The 24480-nt window shown below is 40.8% G+C and overlaps 3 protein-coding genes and 1 long non-coding RNA gene across 5 annotated transcripts; 1 reads left to right on the top strand and 3 right to left on the bottom strand.

Moving 5' to 3' along the window:
* Positions 1–330: 330 nt before the first annotated feature.
* LOC109903333 (homeobox protein Hox-A10-like) lies at positions 331–6824 on the bottom strand. Of its 2 annotated transcripts, XM_020499967.2 has the most exons (3): positions 6374–6824; positions 2037–3071; positions 331–1149 (listed from the first exon to the last, which is right to left on the bottom strand). In XM_020499967.2, exons 2-3 carry the CDS (start codon positions 2932–2934, stop codon positions 875–877), a joined length of 1173 nt encoding a protein of 390 aa, XP_020355556.1. In that variant the 5' UTR covers positions 2935–3071; positions 6374–6824; the 3' UTR covers positions 331–874. The 2 variants fall into 2 exon arrangements, with proteins under 2 accessions (XP_020355556.1, XP_020355557.1); XM_020499968.2 differs by lacking the exon at positions 6374–6824 and having other exon boundaries at positions 2037–3155.
* A 731-nt stretch (positions 6825–7555) lies between these two features.
* LOC109903334 (homeobox protein Hox-A11a-like) lies at positions 7556–10630 on the bottom strand. Its single transcript, XM_020499969.2, has 2 exons — positions 9794–10630; positions 7556–8969 (listed from the first exon to the last, which is right to left on the bottom strand). The coding sequence occupies exons 1-2, from the start codon at positions 10434–10436 to the stop codon at positions 8737–8739; spliced, it is 876 nt and encodes a 291-aa protein (XP_020355558.1). The 5' UTR covers positions 10437–10630; the 3' UTR covers positions 7556–8736.
* Positions 10631–13048: 2418 nt separating this feature from the next.
* LOC116353422 (uncharacterized) lies at positions 13049–15874 on the top strand. Its single transcript, XR_004202904.1, has 2 exons — positions 13049–13451; positions 15450–15874. It is a non-coding gene; the product is annotated as an uncharacterized LOC116353422 (long non-coding RNA).
* Positions 15875–21864: 5990 nt separating this feature from the next.
* LOC109904647 (homeobox protein Hox-A13a-like) lies at positions 21865–23836 on the bottom strand. The gene is made up of 2 exons (XM_020501827.2): positions 23105–23836; positions 21865–22867 (listed from the first exon to the last, which is right to left on the bottom strand). Exons 1-2 carry the CDS (start codon positions 23769–23771, stop codon positions 22620–22622), a joined length of 915 nt encoding a protein of 304 aa, XP_020357416.1. The 5' UTR covers positions 23772–23836; the 3' UTR covers positions 21865–22619.
* Between the last annotated feature and the right edge of the window lie 644 nt (positions 23837–24480).

Genomic DNA, 24480 nt, shown 5'->3' with positions numbered 1-24480 from the left:
GTCTCTCTCTCGACTGAAATCAGTCTTTGGGGAGAGCGAGAATCGTCATATACGAGCAAGTCATAAAACTCTACAAATGCCGCCTTGCAGCGTTATAGGCCCATGCCTATACCGCCTAGACATATTATGACTGGTGTCATATGTAAATAGTTTCCGAGAGCTATTCCACGGATCCTAAAAACATTTCTGAACGGACAGGCAAAAGCCAAGCAATGTACAACTTCAAATGGGATTCAATAACCTGTCCAAAATGCTTATACTATTTTACAGAAAAAAATGGCGAGAAATACAGAGGTATAAACACTGACTTCAAAAAACAGTCTAATCCAGTATATGTGAATTTATAATTTATTACGCAATACACAAAACACAATCTCATATGTACATAATGTTATACACAATAAAAACATTTTCACAATGTAGACTGCTCATGTACATTTCCCTTAGTTCGAGTCTACACAACAAAATGATCCTCAACTCATCATAATATATCGGAACAATACATTTATAGGTCGACTCATCTTATTCCCTCACTGTTGATAGATAGGTCTTGTGTGATCCACATTGCAAAATGCAGGAAAAGGGGGAAGAAACTGCACAATATATGCAATATATTTGTAAAACTCAATTGTGATTTATATGTGTAGCTGCAATTTAGATAAAATGTCAACCATTATTTTACCCAAGACACCTATTCCAAGATGTGACAGAATATGAAGAAATAAGAAACAACCGATAACATTCACGTTTTACCAGTAGCTATACAGGACGATGCAAAGGCTTGCCTGTAGGCCTAAGAAATATGTGCCCTTTTCAACTTGCATTATAACTAAAGCTCGTTTAATACAAAGCTTATTAAAAACATTCAGTGTAATCACGAAAAACCGAAATTTGACGTGAGCTCCCGAATCCTGTTTTCCCGGGTCATTTTCTTCAGTTTCATTCTGCGATTCTGGAACCATATTTTGACCTGCCTGTCGGTCAGGTGCACGCTCCTACTGATCTCTAGGCGACGCTCGCGAGTCAGGTACATGTTGAAGAGGAACTCCTTCTCGAGCTCCAGTGTCTGGTGCTTGGTGTATGGGCAACGTTTCTTCCGGCCGCTTTTTGCTGTTAGCCAGTTGGCGGTGCTCTCACTTTTTGAGTCTCCTAAAGGAAATGGTAGATACATGCTTTTTAGGCTGACAGCTTGGGATGTAAGATAGGCCGCGCGCAAGCTTCTGTGTGAGTGTGTGGTTGTGTGTTTGTGTGTGTGTGTGTGTGCGTGTGTGTGTGTGTGTGTGTGTGTGTGTGTGTGTGTGTGTGTGTGTGTGTGTGTGTGTGTGTGTGTGTGTGTGTGTGTGTGTGTGTGTGTGTGTGTGTGTGTGTGTGTGTGTGTGTGTTGTGCAGGTCAATGGGTTGATATAGGCCTTTCCATAAGGAAGGTTCAACGGCCTTGTGTACTTTGCTTGAACTTAAAACATGTGCAGGTAATAATTCAAAGATATTTTATGAGATGTATAGCATTTTCTATCATTTTAGACCTACTATAATAAGAACAAATATCAACAGACAAAAATAAAAACAGGCTTTTAGTAGATAGTGAATAGACATAGCCTACGAATGTTAGGCCTATTTTGAAGTGACAGTGAAGTAATTTTTTGTCCAAAGAAACAAGGGCCTATAATGGAAACTCTATGATTAACCTATAGCCTAAACTGAAACAAATAATTACATGTATTTTTTAAACATTGCTTTTTTCCCCACAGCATTTTTACTAAATTGCTTCTATTATGTTTCCAAACCTTTCATGCCCGCTTGATATTAAGGCATTAAAATATTCTCAACTAATGCATGGTGTCGCCTCATATAGACCATATATTATCCCTGAATAAAAACAAACACCTAAATGACCTCTGAATGCTAAAGCAGAAATCCGTCTCTCGGCAAGTGTTATAATATTTTTATTTGTCGTCATACCTGCTTCACTATACAGTATGAAATAAAACCAACCGTGGCAGAGTGAGTGACAACACCTTTTGATGATTTCAGCTCACCTTTAGTCGTTTTCACTGACTTTTCCTTCTCGAGCTGCACCACAGCTTCCTCGGGAGAGGAAGGTTCCCCGTCGGAGGACGCTCGCGTCTCCTTGTCCCCCAGTAGGGCGTTCGTCTGCTGGGGCTCGGGCGCGTTACCGGAGGACAGAGCCTCCTCGGTGTCTCTCCTCCTGTGCTCCGCCGTGGCTGAGCAGGTTAAAGCTGAGGACAGCTGGGGTGTCGAGGTGTGGAAACGAGTTGGTGCAGGGGGGTGTAGGCCAAAGTGAGAATGAGAGGGGTTCGATTGGGCACCGTGGTAAACTTTATGAGAGCGTGCGTGCGTCTGAGACAAGCGGAAGTAGCCAGGCACAGGTACAGTACCCCCACCACCGCCGCCGTCGGTGACTGTACACGAGCCTGAACCGGAGCCTGTTGTGGTTAGCCTCGAGTATGTCAGGTCTTCGGCTGTGGAGGCTTTAGGGCACTTCTGCGGTTCATAGAGACAGTACGCACTCTCCTCCTTAATGCTCTGCGGGAACGAGCAGGGCGCGACCTGGGGACCCACAGTTTGTTGCTGGTCCATTCGGTCCATTCTGCACGACCTCTGCGCGTCCATCCACATCTCCATGCCTGACATATACGCGCCTGACGCGGCAGACATCATGTTTTGGGGACCTGCGTTGCTCCGCTTGCCTATGCCAGGGAAGTATCCACAGTTCTGTAGTCCGTAAGGAACCTCTGAGGCGGTGTTATGGGGCAGACACACGCCGCTGCCCGGGTAGTAGTGTCCCCCTGCACCCTCGGTCCGACCGCTGATCAGAGAATCCACAAAAAACGCGTTTCCTGCGGGGCTGTCCGAGCATGACATTATTGTAGTGTATTTTGGCGAGGGGAGAAGATAGCCCTTTCTGGCTGACATTTCTTGTGCAAAACATGCTGGATATGATTAGATGTACCCCCCTCTCCACTGTGCAGACTCTGGAGCCAATAGGAAGGCTCGGATACGCAGGGCCCCTCCCCATCCACGACCACGTAGCAGCCGGGGCCATCGAAGGTCTGAGGAATAGAAAGGAGAAAGCACAGCAATCAGTGCGTTTCTCTCATCTCGCTTTAATGCACCACCGTAGCGCCGACGGGGCGAGGCCATATGTGCAGAATGCAAACATTCGAAAATAAAAAGTAGTCTATGCGCACCCATGCATGCGCAAAGGGGAGTTCGGCAGCATATGTTCCATATCAACTACCAATTCTGTTTTCAGCATTAAGAGAAGTACGTCTTATCCCTTATTATTTTGAACTGTGCGTAAAATAATAATTAATAATAATTATTAATTTGTCTTAAGCCCTATGGCTCCCTATAGTTGATACTTTATATGCGTATATATCACAAAAGAAGACTAAATGGAAACCATATTCGTTTTAAAAACAGACGCAACAACAGGACCAATAAAGGAAAGCCTATATAAGCTACTAAATAATGACGTGTTCACCTCATCATCATAACACAATTAATATGAAATAAAAATTAGAAAAAGTATTGGAAACCCTATTTTACACTGTAGGTTAGTGACCTTTAAAGATGACTTTGCAAAAGTTTAGAGACTCCAAGTGTTACATCCATCAACTGCAGATAAGGCTATGCGTTCTTCCTGTACTAAAATGAGAGGTTTACAAGGTTTAACAGCCCTCAGATGCTGTTTAATCGATACTAGACTAGATACATCTAGGCTACATGTACTCCTTATATAGCTCATTTAAAATGAACGTTGGAAAAGTAAAACCAGCATTAGTTCATATTAAACCAGATCAAATAAACAACCACTTCGCAAGTCATTCGCGCCTATAGCCTACACCTTTTCATGCGCACACAGTGTCGACAATCCTCCCGAACTGTAAGTGACAACTGTAAGCCAACATTAAGGTTCCCTTCAGGTTTAAACAGGTACCGTAAACAGGGCGTAACAAGACGGCTATACATTCTTTTACAGTGATTTAATATAAAATAGATCACTGCGTAGGTCTAATTAATTGACAAGTAAATGGATTGTAAGAGAGATAAAACACCGATGAAGGCATTAGGCCTAATTGGCAGGAACATTATACGCTTTTACATACAGCAATTTTCTCCGTGTTCAAACGATTCGTTTCTTCTAGATCTATTTATTATATAAGATATACATATCGGGACATCAAAACAGACTGTATATCCGACCAAATAGCAGCACTATATGATTTTGGCGAGTCTGGTTAAATCTATATCATTGTCAATTTAGCGTCGAAGGATGATGCAGTAACGCCAACTGATGTTTTTGGTTACAAATAGGCCTATGTGTAGCCTCGATGCCCAATAGCGTGTTACAAAGGCATTGTAAAAGCAAACTATGGATGCAGATAATCATTATGCGTTCATCAAATATAAAGGTGTGCCATGTCCTATATGAACCTACGCTTTTTTTATTCACACAATTCACCACAAGTATAAAATACCTTTGTGGGCATCTAATTGACATGCTGTTTCAACAATAACAATACATTTTTCTCAATTTTGCATTGAGATGGACACCGCAGAGTGAAAACAGAGCCGGAGGTCCACAAGCCACCTGGCACGGGTAATGGTCAAAACTGGCCCAGATTAACTTCAACCTGGAGAGAGAGAGAGAGAGGAATGGACGCATCCAAATGGAGGGAGACCAGTTGAGGCCCTATAATACCCCAACGAGACAATGGGAATAACCTGAGCAAGTAAGTAAACATGGTGATTTAACCCCCCAAAACACAAACGTGGCCTTAAATGTAGACCTAAATGCAATTTCTGCATCGTTACTATAGGCTTATAGTTGTGGTTTGGGTCTAGTGGGATAATAGTTCGATGGTAAAAAACAACAACATTGCACTGTCACGAAAAATGACATCTTATTCATTATGTCTCCCAATTAAACATAAAAGTGAGACTGGTAATAGTTATATAAATTCTAAAGTATAAGATACGAAAATGTTTATATGGTGCATAACTGGGGTTGACTATATATACTGTATATATGAGGAGGGGGGATCCGTGCAGCTAACATTATTTGCCTGTTCTATAAACTGAACAGTGAATTGTGCATTCCATTACGAGTGAACTTAACTACCAGACAAATCAGCAAAAACACCATCAGCAAATATATATATATATATGATCTTATAAAATATCAGCCATTCGAAATTCAATACTTAATAATGTTGACGTTAATTAATGATGTGCACATGCAGCTTTGAAACAGTTGTAGTCAGCACACACACCCCATGCTGCTGTATCGACGTGTAACCTAGGCCTATCAGTTATATCTCCGTGTTACAGTTATTAGCCTAATTGCGGCTATTAAATCTTCATTTCACAGCTGTCCAGCTATCATTTCCCCTAAAACAGTTTACTCTGAACAACGCTTTGATCAACCTCATATGATGGTGGCCGGGGAGGCCGTTTCGGACGGATCATGTTCGTCGCGAGTGCAGTTATGAACAATAATGCAGAGTTTTATTACATCCAGCGGAAGCATTTATTTTTCACGAGAGACAAAGGAGTAGTAGAGGGGTGTCCACGCGCATTCAAGAGCCGTGGCGAACCCCATCCGCGCCTTGGAATGATACCGAATATCCCCTTTCTAGCGTCTAGAACAGGAAGGAAAGGGACACACGTGTCTGGCGTATCACAATCAAACCTACTTTTTCAATCCCATCATTTATACTTTTGGCACGACCCAGAGAGTAATGCCTTCTGGAAGGACACCAAATGCAGATTGGTTCCAAAAAGCCCAGTGAGAGTGGTGATTTCACAAGTGATTGTTGTGATTTAGAAGGGCCAACAAATCCAGATCATTATTTTATTTTATTTTATATAAAACACTGAAATGAATAGATAATGAACTACTTTAGATAAGACATTCACTCCCCTCTTTCCATGATTGTGAACAAATACTTTCAGCCTGTAATAACCTTGATATCTTAAAGTAGGCCTGTTCTATTGGATATTTGGGACAGATATTTTGCGATATATTTTTGGGCCATGCTTATACAAGTAAAATATACAAGCCTAACAAATGTAGCAGAGCACAAAATAAGGCTTTCAGTCTCGCACGTGTTGCTAGGCTACTAGATGTAATATCTTACCTAGGCCCTCTACAATTATACTGCCAATCATGCTCTACTGCTGACCACCATATTGAATGTGCAACCTAATGATCAAAACAGCTAAAGGAAAGAAACGTTACAATACAGTTGTACTTAAATAAACTGTTCATATAATCTACTTCTGAAATCAGGAACAGCCAGTTCTCTCACATATTATGAGGCTTTGTTCTTTGTTCGAGAAAATGTACCTGCATTGCAAGGTATTGTGTCCCTCGAGAATCTTGAAGGTTTCTTGTGCTGGGTTCGAGTTCTTGCAAACAAAAATATCTACGACAATGACATTGATCTCAACAGCGCCGCACTGTGGCAAGAAGCAGCGTCTCCAAATGAGCACAAGCCCCATGGCCGCTACTCTGATCCAAGGAGGACAACCTGCGAAGGGGGAAAAACCTTCTCAAATGAAGTCGAAACGGCCAGTGAGCAGAGGCTTTTCCTATCCGTCCTCTCCCCTGTCTTCGCACTCGCCTCCTTTGTAAAAGAGTTGATAACCTTGGGTCTCAGACGGTTTATTGCACTGCACTCCAACTGTACAAATGCTCCAGACTCTGAGACAGATTTTATGGCCGCGTTGCTGCGGCAACGGGGAGGATGTCCAGTAATTAGGGACGGAATTCCAGCGCGCAGTAAAGGATGCGACAGGCGAGGTAAGGCCGGAGAGAGGCAACCATAAACTTCAGCCTCTCTCTCCCTGCGTTTATGGCCCTTTTGACTGTCATATATGAACGCCATTGCGCTGCGGCTGGCGCTCATAAACAGAGTGATAATAACAGCAAATATGGCGATGCTCGCTTAGGAGGATGTTGTGGAAGAAGGGATGATTTTAATCCAATCCATGAGAGACACGTGTAGGTGAATGAAAAAGGAGATGCACATGGTGACTGTATTCGGCTTGTTTACCACAGTGTTGTGGGTAATTGAGACAAACATATTCAAAGTTCAAAGCCAATAAATGAACTCCATTGAATGATAAGCCTGAATGATGGTAGCCTATACGTCAGTGAGTTCAAAACGATTAGTGCCTAGATGTGCATGTCACCCTATACAATTGCAATGAGCAAAGGTCATTAGAAAATACAACCTGACACACATAAGAAATAGTAGCCTAACGTTTAGGTGCATATCAACATTTACGATTGGTAGCTTGATGAAATATTGGTGTTAATCAATCAATCGCTCACACAAATATCGTTTCCACGAATAAGGTTTCACATTCGAGTAAGTAACTCTCAGTTTGAAATATTTAAATAGCATTTAGTCTTATTTCTTTGTGCTTAAAATGTTAAGAGTTGTGCGTAAAAGGCCTGTGTGAAGGTAAAACAGCTTTCAAAATAGTTTCCAGTCTGAGTAAAATAACCAGTCACATTTGTACACTCCTTCAAAAATCTTTTCATTTTTAATTTCGAAATATAGGATAATACAGAATATTTAGGGCATACCAAGCAGTTGATCCAAGATTATGTCCCTGACAATATATTTCAAAACGCTTTTCACGTTCATGTTACTGCAACAGAAAACAAGAAGACCTGTGAATAATAGAAACAAATATTTCGTCCTATTTGAACAAAACCTGGATGCATATTGGCTGAATCTGGGTATCGAAAGACTGCGGCCTTGTTGCATACATTACCTATATTAACAACAGGCGTGTCGCAATGCAACAATTCGTAGGCTACAATGAGGCTGAACAAGCTTATATCAGGTTCTGTCTGTATAGGGTTAATGTTATCCTCATTGGGTTTGTCCGTGCATTAACATCAAATTCAAAGCCAAATTAGGTGTGGTAATCAAGTATACAAAATATAAACAGATGTTACTTCATGTGTTGTGTTGAAACTATTACAATGGCCTAGTCACGGTTTGGGGTCAACACCATGTAACACCGGGTCCTTATTATTTTGCTGATAGAGCTTCGCAGCTGGTATTTAAAAGTGATATAAAATCAGTGGCTGCAAAATAAACAACCTTACGAACAGAGACAATGTACAATCGCGCTCTTCCAAGTCTCATTATTTGGTCACACCAATTAATGAATTAAAGTCATAGCCTCATTTATGAAATGCACAACAGCACATATTGTCTGCCAACAAAAAACCTATACCACGTCACCACTCGTACGATTTTACTAACAGAAAACTTCATTTACCAGAGGCTTTTCGATTACAAAATGAACCCGACTCAGTCATTGTTAGACTGGTAAGGCTGTCCGCGCTGTGAGGCGAAAATGAAGGCAATAGACCTAGTGTGGCACAATATTATTAGGATACACAAGAAACATAGTCTTGGTGAGGACAAAATCCGCAGAAATATATTTTTAAAACAAAGTCTGATGGCCAAAATGCCGCCAGTGTGTCAACTTAAATCATGCTCGTTCTCAAACTGTTGGAAATCAGGAGAGATTCTGCTACCTGTCCTCGAACTTGAAATTAACAGTTGAGCATCGTGTTGCAGCTGCAGACATTGTTGTTGTGTTGTTGCTACTGCTGCCACAAACGTCAGAGATAAGAGACCACAGCGAGTCAATAAGTCTGTAAACGCATATGGCAAGTCACTCCTAAAGCAGCGGGTTCGTGGTGTAATAATGTAATCTGTCCCTGCTTAATTTCTTTTCCTTCATTCTTCGGTTCTGAAACCAGATTTTCACTTGGCGGTCGGTGAGGTTCAGCATACGAGAGAGCTGCAGTCTTTTCTCTTTGTTGATATACACACTGAAAAAGAACTCCCTCTCCAGTTCTCGGATCTGATATTTTGTATAAGGACATCTTTTTTTACGAGTCCTCTGTCCACCTAGAGAGGGGAGAAGAGAATGGCGGTCACCAAAATTTACAAATAGCTCATATTATCCATGACTATGTTCTAGGATTTATAGGCATTGTTATAGGCTTTTGGGTAGTCTATAATTAGGCATGTGGTCCAAATCAAAACGACGAAAAATATTGTTATTGCCTCTTAATTTCTATATATTATTTATGCAGTCATTTCAATTACAATATGAAGCCATTAAATATCATATGTAGTGTTGTGGATACGAACACTGCATATGCTATACATGATAACTGACAGTTTTCAGCGTGCATGTACTATAGACGAAATGCAATTAATCATAAAATAATATCAACAGTAATACCACATCAATAGATTACATTTGATTTCTCACATCAGAAACATGACAAATAGCATACTAGTGCAACACACACACTGCCAGACTGCGTTAACGCACGATCTCCTATGTGCTAACCCCTAAACCAGAGGCATCCCCTCATTACACGCAAGTAAGTGCTCTTTTAATGCTAAGAAACCGTGAAACTAGGCTACATTTATGATTAATGTATGACCGGGAATATTAGGTCTACATTACAATTCACAGTAATAACTACGTGCTTTTTAAAAACTTTAGGGAGTGTTAAGAAAAATCACTAGTTCTGATTTCTTTCACGGCCAATTTCAATTCCAAGCACGTGATCCTGAAGTTTATAACAAAGTTTTGTTGGGGAAATCTACAGGCCCTCTATAAACCTTATAAGCTTATAAAACACCATATAAAGAATTTAACAGCAGCGCGCTAGATTGCAAACTTTCTCTCATAACCAGGGTGCTGACTTAATACGTACTGCTGCTGCTGCTGCTGCTCGATTTCTCCTCATTGTTGCCGGAAGAGGACTCTGGACTGCTGGTCTCCTCGCGTGGCTCATTCCCCTCAGTATCCCGGCACGGTGGAGCGTGCTCTGCCACGGAGTTTGTTTGTTTCGTGGCCGTTGTGTTCCCTGAATAGTCGTTAGACGACGGCGTTTCCGAGGCGTTGCCATATGCTGTCTCGAAAAACTGGTCGAAGGCTTGGGGCAGCACCCCATTCCTGCCAACGTTTCCGTAGAAATTGGACGCTGCAGAGCCCGCGCCGGAGTGGTGGTGGTACGCGGCAGGGTTGTTTTTGGCAAACATTTCCCCCATGGTGGGCTGCGACGACAGACAGTCCCGGTGAACCATGTCCTCCGTAGTGGGGTAGCACTGGGGCAGGTTCCCCCGATGTGTCCATTTACCAGACGCGTCAATGGCAGCATAGTCCCTGAACGTCACCTCTCTCACAGGCTGGACTTGCGGCAGGTTAGCGGAGTACGAATATGTTATGGGGCGAGTAGACGGGGTCTGGGACAAAAATGAGGGTAGACCGGAGAAGTCTGCCCCTGCCGAGACGTAGTAGGTGCAACTGGGCAAATACATGTTCGAACCGACAGGGACCAGCTCGTCAAAATCCATAATTCCTTCACTCTACCACAATCTGGGTCATGCCTCTATAGCCGCCCTTAACATGGCTCTGGAGCGCCCTGGCTCGTGCCTCTTTGAAGCTGGTTCGCTAGGCAGAAATTTTGAGACGTAAGCTGACGTGGAGAGCCAACTCCATCCATTCCGGGGAGGCGTGGGTCACGTGACCAACAGCAGAAATGGACAGATTTCCTGTGCGTGTGCGCGAGAGAGAGAGAGTTAACGGTTTATTTTTTATTTAGCTTTTGTATATTGTCTATTTCACTTGCTTTGGCAATGTAAACATGTTTCCCATGCCAATAAAGCCCATTGAAATGAATTGAGAGAGTGAGGGAGAGAGGGTCGAGGGTGTGTGTGCTATGAGAGAGGGTGTATGTGCGGGTGTGTGCACGCGCGTGCATCATGGAGAGTGAGGACTTATTCAGTGAATGAGTGTGTGAATGAGTGAGTGAGAGAGACATACTGCTAGTTGTCCTGAAGCTTGACATTGGTGGTTTATCGCCATGTCGGTCTAAAATGAATTCCCTTACATGCAGCAAGTCAGAGGGAAAACTATAATTGCATTGGTTGTTAAAATGTAGGGAAGTGACATATTTCTATCGAATAACTAATCTGATTCAATATCAATTTCACATATGCTATGCGCCTTTCGACATCTAATCTGTGGGGGGGTGGGGGGGGGGGGGGTAGTACTGGTTGAATCTCCATGCGTCTTGTAAGCTTTATGATATCCCTGAGGGTTTGAAGATGTCTTTGGAAATATTACACATTTGAGGCTTGCCAACAATATCTGTATCCTCTAAACGTGTAAGTACATTTCATTCAATAGTAAAATCCAAGACTATTGATTATGCTTTTGCAAAAACAAAGACAGAAAAATAACATATTTCCATGCTATGTTTGATGTTTGTGACTGAGGTGTGTGCTCATAATTTACAACATTATATCATGACCGTTTGGCTTCACGGCAACATTTGTCAATCAGGGTCATGTTCAAGTAAGCCTTGATGTTTGGCCCTGCCTCCGGTCAGGTGTCAGCGACGCGACGACCAAACAGACATTTTAGGCCATGCAACACTTAGACAACACCAGACAGCTCATATCGACGCTTGGCTGTTAAAATACTCCAAACCCGTACATCACCTGCATTTCGCCACATAAAAAAAGACGGACGTTTTGTAAGCGGTTTTAAAAAAGTTGCCAATATTGCACAATGTTGTTTACGACAGCGATAACTGAGGAGGCACCGGATCAATACTTCATATTTGAGCGCAGTAGGTAGAGATAGAGATAAATGCCCATGAATTGATTGTGGGTGTCTGTCTGGATATTATAAACACCCAGCGCTATACCAACAATAGGCTAGTTAAAAATGGACGTTTGTTAAATCATAATAGGCCTATATTAAACTAATTGTAGTTCGTTGCTAGTTAGGTTGCATAATTAGGCCTCAACTGCAAAATTTGTTTTGTTTTCAACTTGAACTCCGTGATCTATGAATAATATACGAATATAGGTCTCACCGACTGTAAATAGCAATATTATCCAGATTGCACAATGCGTAAAGTGCCGTTTTACGCACAGATAGGCCTATTTCTAAATGGAATGAGGAAATAGACATCTATTTCTATGACCTGCAAGACATTGTGAACAACAATGCAATTCAGTTTTACAGTCCAATTCCGTTTAACAGACTGCGCACCCCTTCAGCGGCCCAGACATTAGTCCAGACAATATTTGAAATAGCGTCAACACACTACAACTATCAGCGTTGTGGAATACATTGATGTTGAATCAATAGCCGATTTGTTTTGAAAGATTTCTCCAGACGTTGTCCTCGTTTAAACCCAACTCCACGAGAAACGTTTAAACAACTTTTATGGGCTCCATGGGCCTATGGGCAATAATTATGTTCGAAACCATTATTCATTCTAAAGATTATGTTGGGTAAACATTTATTTCCTTATTAGCACATGATGTATAGACAATCTAACCAAAGGTGGAACACTAGTCAAAAAAGGTTCATGTTTAAACATTTAAAAAGTATATATAGTTATATCTCATAATTAGGCTAAATACTATAGATTGCATTTTTCCTCACGAGTATTGTACCCATTTCGCATCTATTGAATATAATTACAAACACATAGGCCTATGAATTCTTAACAGCCGAATAAAGTGTATTAGGTTATACAATTTACTTGTTGTAATGAAATACAAAATAACATATTTAGATGAATCCTTTTCGAGTTTGTTTTTGGATGATACATTTTGAATAAGCTACATGTGATGATACATGTTCAATTAGATTATGTAGGATAGTAGGGTATTATCATTTTTACTATCAATAAGACAATGAAGATATCCGTCTCTTTGCGTATAGATAGACCACAGTGGTGGGTTTTGCGTGTTGTGAGCTGGTGGAACCTAACTCTACTGTTCTGTAAACGAGCGACCTGAGAAAGGATTAGGACCGCGGGGACTCGCTTTACCCAAATCCGCCCGGCCTAAACTCCACACACACCGAGCTTCAGAATGCGCCAACGTGACACGTACTGTAATATGACCTCGAAAACATAACATGTCTTAAGAAACGGTAAGTAGGCTATGAGCTTAAACCCCTGTTCCAAAATAGAAACAAATAGAATCATTAGAATATCTCGGGTCATCCGTTCATGCATTGCCTCCTATTCAAATGATTGTGGGGACACAAACAAACCCTGTGCCTTCGAAACCACACGCTCCGCCTCTTCGTCAATCCAGACAAATTCTACGACTTGAGCTAGAGCTTTTAAGCCGTAATTGAGCACAGGGTGCCCAGGAATACCAAAGGCACAGACCTGAGTTTTTATAGCTCCCATAGTATTATACTGCGTTTTTTTCTCTCGGCCAGACACCATCAAACCGACCAGGCGTGATAGGAAGTCGCCACCTACACCGACAAAGTCAGGAGCCGAAGCAGTCCAGTGACAAAAGAAAACTAGACATTCTAAAACTTAACAAAGACAGGTAAGATTCATACTTACTCTTATAAAAATGCATTAGCTCCAAAAACGAGCTACGTAAACTATTTGTCTATACTGACCCAAAAGTTTTAAATCATTCACTAAAGTTAGAAACAAGCTAAGAGAGACATTTAAGTTTCAACATGTAAACCGTTTTTATGTTCGAGGAAGACGCTTCATAACACACTTGATTCATGTCGACCCTACGACATCTCTCTTAATTAAGGTCTTGTGAATTTTCTTCGGTGGCCAAAAAATAAGACGGCATCTCTGCGTAAAAGCCCCCCACGCCATAGCGTTGTCTGTGCGGTCGACTTCAAGTTCGGCGGAGGGAGAGGGTCACCGCCCGCGGGGTAGGCCCTTACAGTAGGGAGTGCAGACGCCATTTAAGGGCACAGTATGCCCCGGATGAAGTTTCCCTGATTACAAATTCATTTTCAGCTTCTGGCAACAACACTGCGAGTTAAGGAAAAGAAAAGGTTGCTTTAGGTTACAAGACAGATCGATTTCTGCATGTATGAAGTGACGTCTAAAAATGAACTTAACCTTCGTGGATTGCTTTCTAGACTTTGGAATAGCAGATTTGTTGGTGTAGTTTTAATTTGAGAACTAGACACCAGTAAACTTACACTGATATTAAATAATAGAACTGTAATGTTTTTCTAGCCTAGCTGGTTAAATAAAGGTGAAATAAAAAACAGAATAAAAAAATAATTACCAAAAACCCATGGATTATAGTCCACTCCATTTGGTACATTAAACAATTAACTTTACGCACAGAAAAATTTTCACTTCACTAGATCTCAACAAAGGGACGCAAATAGGCATTGATTTAGTCCCACTGATGGTAATAAGGGCGATAGGGCTGCCACATTAAGGATGAATGAAGGTAAAAGTCTAACACTAACTCTTTAGGCTTATCCAAGTCAATAACTTGTTCTGGAATATTGGTCGGTGACAAATAGGCACACATGGCACAAGTATTTTTACAAAACGAAACAATTCAACTTTGCTGTCTGAGGATATGTCTTTAAAATGTCCTTCGTTTTTCCATTGATTGTTTCTTTGTTCTTCAATTACCGTTAGACTTACTACTAAAGCCCAAGGATTATTGATATACAAAAATCCGTTAGACTGTTGTTGTTGACTACAGTACGATTTTACCATTCAGAAAGTGATGTGTACAATGTATTATTGGTGTGTACCATGTTTTGTGTACCGTTTATTTGTTCAGCCTAAAGCCAATGAATGGAAAACAAAATGGCGTAGGCCTAGGCTACTTAAATGAACCTTGCACTTTGGCATAAAGTCTATTGTTTTCAAACGAAAAACGTGGGTGATGTCTTACACATCTTCAACAATGTCAACTGAATTGGTATATACATGTTCAACATAAACATGAATGGGGCTATATAGGCCTATTGCATAGCCACCTATTCTCACGTTACAATTCATTCTAACCCCAAGCCAGAAAAAAAGCATTAGGTCTGCTGTAAAACCTCCAATATACAAAATAAATACATATCGATTCATGTTCAATAAACATTTAATGTAATCTTGCTAACGCGTGTGTATTCCACGAAAAGTGATGCTAAATTGCAGACTTATACTCAATTACGCAAAGACCCAACACGAAACGCATCGCCTTTACGATTGACGAGACTGCTCTGCATTTCCACACAAAACATGTGCTTCATTTCCATATTTTGATTCGTCAAAAGTAGACTAGAACTAAACATTTATCTTGCGATTATTTTATGCACAGTTGTGAAAAAAACGTGTGTTTTTGAACTTTAATGATATCTCATCTTGGCTGTTATTAAGTTGTAGGCGGTAATCAAGTCTATAAGCGAAGAGGGCGCGGACGAGGGCGATTACTACCACACAGATATAGTCATATGAAACATGACCAAAAAGCCCTGACATATACTTTAATACGAATGAACAAACACGAAGATACCAGCTTTTTTTAATCAGTAAAGAACTGTTTATTTATCCACAGGTGACAGAAATGTGAGGAGAGGGCGACGGCGGACGAGAGAGGAACCGAGGAGGGACCACAAGGAAAAACAGAGCCCATAGTGGGAACCCTATTCAACTCCCTGGTCAATGGGAGGACGTGTCTTTAGCCTTACTATCTATTGCATCAATTCAAGGGAAACGACTGACATCAGTCTCGCATTGAACTCCCAATGACAGAGTGACACAAAACGAGTAAAATGACCTCAGCGACGGAGTGGACAACCGCAACAACATAGCAACTAACCGTGTGTTGCATGGAATATGGATTATAATCATTCCCGATGTAGCTAAACATTGGCGAGAAAATAACTTCATAATGCAAAAGACACATTTCAAAAAATTTCACCAGGACCTTTGACTTGTGTACATAATGTTGCAATGGCAATAGCTTAATAAATTGTGAAACAAAACTGCGTTTTTTTCTCTCTCCATTTTATAGCCTTCTATAGGAGTCACGGAAGTGTTGGGCATGTAATATAGTGTGAAGTAGACCCACCAATATCAGCACCCTATGCTTATCCAAATCATTTTCCTATATACCGTAGGACGACGGAAACACAGCAACGAAAACAGGCCTACTTTTTCTTGACGCATCTCGTGCTTTTGAACTTGATTTTCTTATGGACGTCGCTCGCTTAAATACAAAAATTAGTTAACCATATAAAGCTGTGATAACAGTGTAAAGACTACGAGTACACTGTGTTACTTGGATCAATTCTACATTTAGCTCAGTCAGAAGATAGATTATTTCTACCCTGGGGCGGCAGGGTAGCCTAGTGGTTGGAGCGTTGGACTAGTGACCGGAAGGTTGCGGGTTCAAAGCCCCGAGCTGACAAGGTACAAATCTTTCGTTCTGCCCCTGAACAGGCAGTTAACCCACTGTTCCTAGGCCGTCATTGAAAATAAGAATTTGTTCTTACCTGACTTGCCTGGTTAAATGAAGGTAAAATTTAAATTAAAGGACTCATCATAGAAATTTACTCAATAAAAAATCATCTCATAGTATTTTCCCCAATAAGAATATTTAAATACAGGCTATAACATATATTTTTGTTTGTTTATGAGTCGGGTGAGGGAGGATTTTGATTTGTCGACGATGACAGGATATTTTTCTCCGGTTCTAGGTATGGGACCTATATCTGAATAAAACAATGAAAGGAAATTTGCATGTGTATGTATTGTTTAGGCCTGTTTGTTGCACTGTGCTCTGTGTGATAGTTATTTAGGCTAGAATATTAACGGAAAATATAGCTCATATACAACTCAATGTGGACAACTAGGGAACTAAACATGAACCTAACATATAGTAGGCTTTAGACTAAACTAAAATCCTGAATCTCAAATGCAAAAGTGATACTTTGTTTTACTGTAATGTTTTGAACTTCAGAGTACAAATGAAATATATAGGGAACGGTATGAAACCAAAATGCACCACGTGGCCTTATAATGGTAGGTTTACTGAAGTTTTATATGATGAGACAATAGTCTATATTAGAACAAATAGAATGTGTTCTTGAATCTATAAAAACGAAATAACACTGTACAATATTTTCATCTTTTTCCATTTAATTTCAGATGGAAATCTCATGAATCTTTCCGTTATAAGGATGCCTATGTCACGCCGTTCAAAATAACAAGGCACACCGTCTATAGGCCTATTCCTTTTCTGTAAACGCAAATCGGAGCACAATAGCATCGTATAAAAACAGACAAATAACGAAAAAAAGTGTGTAACTAAGACATAATTAGGCCTACCGAAGAAGAAAAAGATAGCATACTACACTGCAGCCGGACTCCTTTGCCCGCACACAAGGTTAATTTTGGATTGGGCTACAAAATCATTGGTGTCAATACACCTTCCTCGTAGAAATTGAGAATAGACCTACTGAATTGTATGGGCCGAAGAAAAAATACCACCGACTTACTTGAACTAGTAAACGCATAGGCCAGGGCACGAGAGCGCAGCCTACGGAGGTGTGACGCACATATCCTCGGTCAAGTGCCTCTGCTTGACCGCTGTTAAAACGACCGTATCCCACTGTGTCTACCGGGCTAAGGTATTTTAGCAGGCTATACTGCGTGAGCTTAAACCACATCTGTATGCGCTACCCTGGCTAGCGGGGTAGGCCTCTGGAAAACACCATCAGTATATCTCGGCCAGCCAGTTGAAGATTGCAGCCTTCTTCATAGTCTCTCTCCATTACCCGGGTAGACAGCGAAGGTCAAAGTAAAGAGCACAACACTAGCCCCGGCCTCCTCCCCGCATGACAGAGTTGGGAGAGCGGGGCGCAGTGTGAACGGGGCGCAGGTTCATGTTAAGATCCCTAGTTGTCCACATTGAGTTGTATATGAGCTATATTTAAGAATAAAAAAAAACAAGAATTTGTTCTTAACTGACTTGCCTAGTTAAATAAAGGTAAAATAAATAAATAAATAATAATAAATATTTTCCGTTAATCTTCTAGCCTAAATAACTATCACGCAGAACACAGTGCAACAAACAGGCCTAAATCATACACATGCAATATTGATTTAATTGTGTTATTCAGATATAGGTCCCATACCATAGGCTGCTCCTCCGCCAGACAACAATACGGTTACTACAATAGGCCTACTTTTTTTTTCTTTGTTAAGTTTGAAAGCTTTTTTGTATTTGTGTTTTTTTCTGTTAGGATTGACCGCCAACAGCCATTAAAACTGATGCAAAAATGTATTCTCCATAGAGAAAGGCAAAAAACAAGATATGACCTTTTGTGGACGTTTCAATAAAAGCAGATATTTCAGTGCAGATATGAAATGGAAATGGAATAGTGAAATTCTATAGCCCTTAAAACGTCTGGACTATTTGATAGCGCAGCAAAAAAGATTTACAGACGATCATGTACTTCTTACTTCACTTAGCCCGTTTGCCATTAAGCGCGAATCAGTAAGACAGTGAATTATGTTGAGCTCTCTGAACCTGTATGTATATCATTCATTTTATGCAACAGGGAATGCCAAATTGAATTTCTGCCTGGATTACTTAGGAGCTGTCATGTCTGGCTTTGCCTTTGGGTGGCAGCAAGACTCCAGCAATGCTGCAGTGAGCGCTGGGCGTGTGCCAGATTTAGAATCCAGTCCAGCCTGCCATGCTCTATTTACCAGCCACAGTTTGAATATCTCTCTCCATGGGTGGCGTGCGCGTTCGCGTGTGTTTGCGTCGGAACCGTGTACGCAAGGACGGAGACATTGCACGCAGACGGTGCTCTCGGTTAAGACATACTTGACCCTGAATTCAATTTGTCTGCCAGAGGATTTAGTGTAATGCCTAATAAATAATCGTTTTGAGAAACTAAGAAGTTAAAAGTCATTATATATCATTTGCATAATTTTACATTATAATTATTTACGAATTACTGACAACACTTAATTTGAAATTCAGCTCTTTATGCTGCTTAAATAGTTATTACATGATTAGGTCTACATGTTTTGTTACTAATTAAAAAACTGTTTTAAACTGCAAATCACAATTTATTATACATCATAAACCATGCATGTATTACTAATATAAAAGTAATACAAAAGTACTATAGTAAAACAATTTATTTCGATAACTTGTTTATAATCAAGAGACATTCTAGCCTTATTTAGGTTAGATATGTTATAATGTTATATTTTGATGTGATAGCACATTTATACTGCCTTCATGACAGCCTATAGACTATGAACATAACATCTACAACGGTGTTTAATCGTTAGCATTATAGAAGCAACTTTTTGAAACAGCAAAAACATTAGGACGCGACCGTTTCAATTTCAAATGTATTAATGTGTGATTCCGGATGTTGCTAGAAAAATACCATGCACCACAGGTGTGCGAGATCACTGATTAAAAATAGCAAAAGACAATGGCACAGCCTAGAAGCATAATGTGTCTTGTTATTTCCCTGTGCCACGGAGAAGGCCAGAAAAATTATATATATTTTCCTGCAGCAACTGAATCAATATATTTACGATATATGGATAACTTAAAGTAGTAGAGGGTGAAAACATTGAATATTCTGGTATGTTTACCTGTATAGACGATATGAGTTTGCTCTGCTGCTTCCCGCGTTGAAGACTGATTTTGCAATGCAACATAGCCTACACTCAGCATATTTATTCAGAAAACAAACAGAAATATGTAGCCAAACATGCCAAGGCCTCTGCATTCTGATTCGTGGGAGCAGTATGTTTTTCTATTTTCTTGCAGAATTCGGTTACCACAGGATACATTAGCGTAATTATTTGACAATTATAATAAGTTTCTATTTGATCGTGAAATGCTTGTGGTAAATGTTCATAGCCTGGCATTCACGAAGATAATGACAAGGAGCTTTTGAACTTCATCCAACAATAAAAACACAAGTCATTGCTACGGGTTCTGTAAGTGCAAAACCTTTCCCCTATATAATCACCATGTTTGTTTGCTTTGCTAGTTTCATGTCCGCGTTCTTCTCTTATTTGAAGAGTGGCCTGTGCCACAGTAAAAAATGTATGATACAGTCCTAAGCCTAGTACACTGAGACTTAACGGATATGATTCCACTAATACGGTAATAGAACCAAAGTGGTAGGCCTGTCAACGAGAAACATACATTTTTATCTTGAGTCACCAGAGTAGTACATGGTGCAAATCAGAATATTATTTAAGAAAGCGCTCTATTATAAATTCTACATTTTCAACCACTTCTGAATGGGAATAATAGGATAGTTGTAGGCTACGGCTGGTGGCGTGATAGTGCAGCATCAGCGAATCAAAAGGCTGCGGCCTTTTCTCTCGATGTTAAATTCACGGGTTAGCACTTCATATTAGCCTGCATACAGATGTGCATAATGTAATAACAATGTATAAGTATCAGGTGTCTTAAATACCAACATCTTTATTGTTAAGTCTATTTTCCAAGAAAATCTTAAAAACGTTTGAGCTAAAATGGTATTGTATAGGCTTCTAGCTCATTATAAAGTTCCTTCACGGATTAGACTAGTACTGCGGTTAATATAATGTGCCACCCATGCACCTTTTCAATCCAAACTATCTTAGAATTAAACATGTAGACCTGCATCACAATCTAGACCTGCAGCAATAATATCCCGCATTTGAAATCGCTTCTCATTTTGTGATTTGGTGTGATATGGATATTATCAGCAGACATGAACGCGAGACGCTCACCTGTTACAACAAAAGATGATCAGTCATATAGGGGATTAAGAAATGTCAAAATGCTAAACATTTTCATACAGACTTTGTCGTTGGGATGACGAGATCATTGAATACATAATTGAAAATATTATTGCAGGTTAGTGCAAGACCTCAAGGAAATCGAAAACAACAATAGCCTAAACCACGCGTGGGTGTTTTCTGCAGCACATGGGGGGGCCTACTAATGTTCAAAATCCAAAATGCTCACCTCTGTGACGCAGAAGCGGTTAAATACACCTTTGAAATTCTGATATTTGAACTGTGGCTGAGACACAGTGCATCGAATTGACGTTTTCACTAATATTATTATGACGTAATAATAAGTAGGAATTCCTATCGAAGAAATGCTTCCTGCATTCTCTATATGATTGCATCACAGTAATAGTGTTATGACGTGAAAATTGACAAAAATGCCTGTGAAAGCATGTAAAATAATGAGAATAATTGAAATAACGGAACATTCACAACTGAGATCTACACATGTAACAGTAAACACAACAGGACAAACAAATAGAGAACATTTGGAGCAAGTATCGCTTCGAATAGGCTGTTTGTCCAGGTATTGTTGCTACATATTTCCATATTGATCTCATATAAATGTAACTATATTATTATTATTATTATTATTATTATTATTATAGCCTAGTTGATGTGGCTAAGTAGGGTAGAATCTATTCATATGCCAGTCTGGCTACAGTCAACTGTAGCGCTTGAGACGATTTCATCAGTAGATGGCGATGTTGGCATTATAGTCCTGCACATACACTCAAAACCAACTTCCATTATTTGATCTTTCTCCAGAAATAGACATTTTTGATGCACTCAATAGATAGATTCAGACTCTTCGTAATACCATCACAACCAGGCGACACATGGAATTAACGTACAAAAAACGACAGCCCAGAGTAACCCAGTATGGCTAAACGAGGACCTTCCGCAGTGACGCATAAATCACCGCGGTCCGACATGTTCCTTACACACCGTAAACAGACCTACTCGAGCCTCTTACACTGCCTCTGAATCTAAGCATAACTTCAACCAACCTATGACTGATCCTTTCACATTTGAATAGCTATGACAAAATGACACAATTGACATCAAAATGTCACCAAAAACTGAACCATTTCTCTGTAATATACTGGATGGATGTTCAAAACAGAAGTCGTGGATATATATGATTGATTCAACAATGTCCATATTTTATTGGGCCGGATTTTCATGTCAATCCTTCTACACCGACATGTTTTACAGACACACACAGATGCCTTGAAATTTTATAGTTTTGTCTGCATAGTTTACTTATACAACCACATGAATACACACACAATATAAAACCTATGGTTCATATGGGCACACAAACCATTAGCTATGCATTACTAGAGGGAATGCACCATGGAGTCGTTATGAGTGAGAGCATGAGAACCATTTGAAAAAGCTTAACTTTAAATTAAGATGCACATGATAAGTGGTGTGTTGAAGGGGAAATGGAACGGATTAATATTTAACCGTGGAAGCTATAATCCTAAATGCCGTCACTTCCTGTGGATTTCCAAATGTTTTTTTCCTCCACACGGTGAAGTTGCAGATAAAATGAGAAACTAAAACACACACCTCTGAAGGGTGTCTGTTTTCCTGTACTGCATGTCAGTCGCAAAGATTACACGCCCCTTTCTGCTTTGGGATCCATTCACCGCGAACAATATTTTACATCATGGAGTAAAGGTGGAAGGTCCAGAGTTTTTATGCATATTCGTTCCAAAAAGGTCCCGGAACGCATTTGGCAAAATAGGCCTACATTTGTGAATCATGATCGGTGGGATATAATGAGTCAACTGTTCCAACCAAAAACCGTGAAGAGCATTTTGAGTGTGTGTGTGTTTGTGTGTTTATGTGTGTGTGTGTGTGTGTACTCAATTCCCATCGTTCAGAACTAGCTGATGCTCTTCACTTTGACGACCACCTTCTTTTCCTTTACGCGTCTGTTCTGAAACCAGATAGTGACCTGTCGCTCAGATAGATTCGTCTGGGCCGATATCCTCCTTCGTTTGTCCTTCGTTATGAATTTATTGGCCGCGTACTCGCGCTCAAGTTCCTTCAGTTGCACCTTGGTGTATGGCACGCGCTTCTTTCTTCCACGTCTGAAGGAGCTCACGTCCCCTCCTATGTGAGACATTGCGTCTGGTGGAGAAAAAAGGAAAACAAAATAGATATGGTATAAGAAGGTTACAATAGTAGCCTAGCCATAATGCTATCATACAAGACAGTTTTACAAAAAAATGCATCGTTTCGAAAATGTTGTTACATTAGGCATTACATAAAGGACAAAATATTTCGTACATATAACTATAAAAACACACTGAAAAGACTGTCTGGTTTATTGCGTAAAAACCTGAGGGCTAGCTCCTTGTGTTGTACCTGGTATGGAGGATTTCCACATGTGTCCGGGCTGAGGTTGCTCCTTGGTGCAGTAAACTTGTCCGTTCCACCCGTTTGTAGTCAGAGCCCACGGCTGATAGCTCTCCATGGGCAGCAGGGGCTCGTGTCTGGGTTCTGCTGGCCCGCTCATAGTTGGTACCACGGGGACGTCCAGGTAACTGGGAACGGGCTGGTATGGCCCCGACGCATAGCTCGGATAGAAGGCGAACTCCTTGGCCCGCGAGGTGAAGTCATCGCCCGAGGCGGACGTGTCCATGTACTTCTCCCCGTATGCAGAGGGGGGCTGCGTACCGCACGACTTTATGCTACTGTGGTGAGACATTCTGCACGGGTAGTAGCCGCTACCGAAGTATCCATAGGGCAGGGACGCGCTGGAGGAGCTTTGCGCAGCCGAGCAAGGGCTGCACTGCTTGGCTGGCTCACCCATACCGGAGATGGGGACCTCACTTGACGAGTACGCGGTGCTCGGAGCGAGGGACGCGGGGTGCGCCATCAGATTTCTGCATTGGTTCGCCGCAAAGTTGCCTCCCGCAAAACCACCACCGCTAGCGTCCATGTTCTTGCTCACTTCATCGGAAACGTTGTCGTAGAGGAACATCACCGACGGGTCGACCCAGCGAGGACGGAGGAGCAGTGACGTTGTCATAGCACGACATCCAACATTGAGGCTTCTGGCTCTTTTTAAAAAAGCACAGAGACTGAAAAAAGGAGATACTGATTCCGAGAGAGTGAACCACTCTGACGTGCCCTGGTTCAACCAAGGTCGCGCCTTCATTGGCCAAGAAGGGCCCACGTGATATGCAAAGAGCACGATAAACATCTCCCAGTGCAGATAATTAAATGTAGAAAAATGCGGTGTTGTCAGATGACCATACCTATCAAGGGATTTGGCTTGTCTTTTTGCCGCTCAAAAACGAGAGGGTTTCGTGAGTAAATCTAAAACAAACAACAAATATCCTCTCCTATGACTCCTATATAAAGGTTACACTTCAAACCTAACTGTGTGACGGACACATTTGTTTGAAAAGGTTCCTCTTTTATAATTGGAAAGCCAAATAAAAAGAACTTAGTTGTCCAGACTGCTTCAAACGACTGCGGTGATTCACCTACTTAAAATCATCCAAACACGTTGCTTTTACGCACATAAAGGAAGTACGTGTAATCATGTCTATGACACAATGTCATTGCTGATTATTTTGAAGATTGTGGGCCTGTATTAATTCCACAAAGTATAATCCATTCAAACCCTAATACAGCTCACATAATTCGACTAGTAGTACATAGCATAAGGAATGATTCGCCAAGGACACGTTTCCTAGTATCCCTTAAAAGACGATGGAGATGAACTACTAATG

The sequence above is a fragment of the Oncorhynchus kisutch genome, linkage group LG14 (assembly GCF_002021735.2).
Source record: "Oncorhynchus kisutch isolate 150728-3 linkage group LG14, Okis_V2, whole genome shotgun sequence".
Classification (NCBI taxonomy): domain Eukaryota; kingdom Metazoa; phylum Chordata; class Actinopteri; order Salmoniformes; family Salmonidae; genus Oncorhynchus; species Oncorhynchus kisutch.
Note: the sequence above shows the minus strand (reverse complement) of the source record. Positions and strands in the feature narration are given on the sequence as shown.

Excerpts from the sequence above, each read along its gene's own strand:
- LOC109904647 (XM_020501827.2), bottom strand. The coding sequence starts at position 23,771 with ATGACAACGTCACTGCTCCTCCGTCCTCGCTGGGTCGACCCGTCGGTG. Across the intron at positions 22,868-23,104 it reads GTGGAAATCCTCCATACCAG|ACGCAATGTCTCACATAGGA; the intron begins GTACAACACAAG and ends TTTCTCCACCAG.
- LOC109903334 (XM_020499969.2), bottom strand. The coding sequence starts at position 10,436 with ATGGATTTTGACGAGCTGGTCCCTGTCGGTTCGAACATGTATTTGCCC. Across the intron at positions 8,970-9,793 it reads GAGCAGCAGCAGCAGCAGCA|GTGGACAGAGGACTCGTAAA; the intron begins GTACGTATTAAG and ends TCCCCTCTCTAG.
- LOC109903333 (XM_020499967.2), bottom strand. The coding sequence starts at position 2,934 with ATGTCAGCCAGAAAGGGCTATCTTCTCCCCTCGCCAAAATACACTACA. Across the intron at positions 1,150-2,036 it reads GTCAGTGAAAACGACTAAAG|GAGACTCAAAAAGTGAGAGC; the intron begins GTGAGCTGAAAT and ends CATTTCCTTTAG.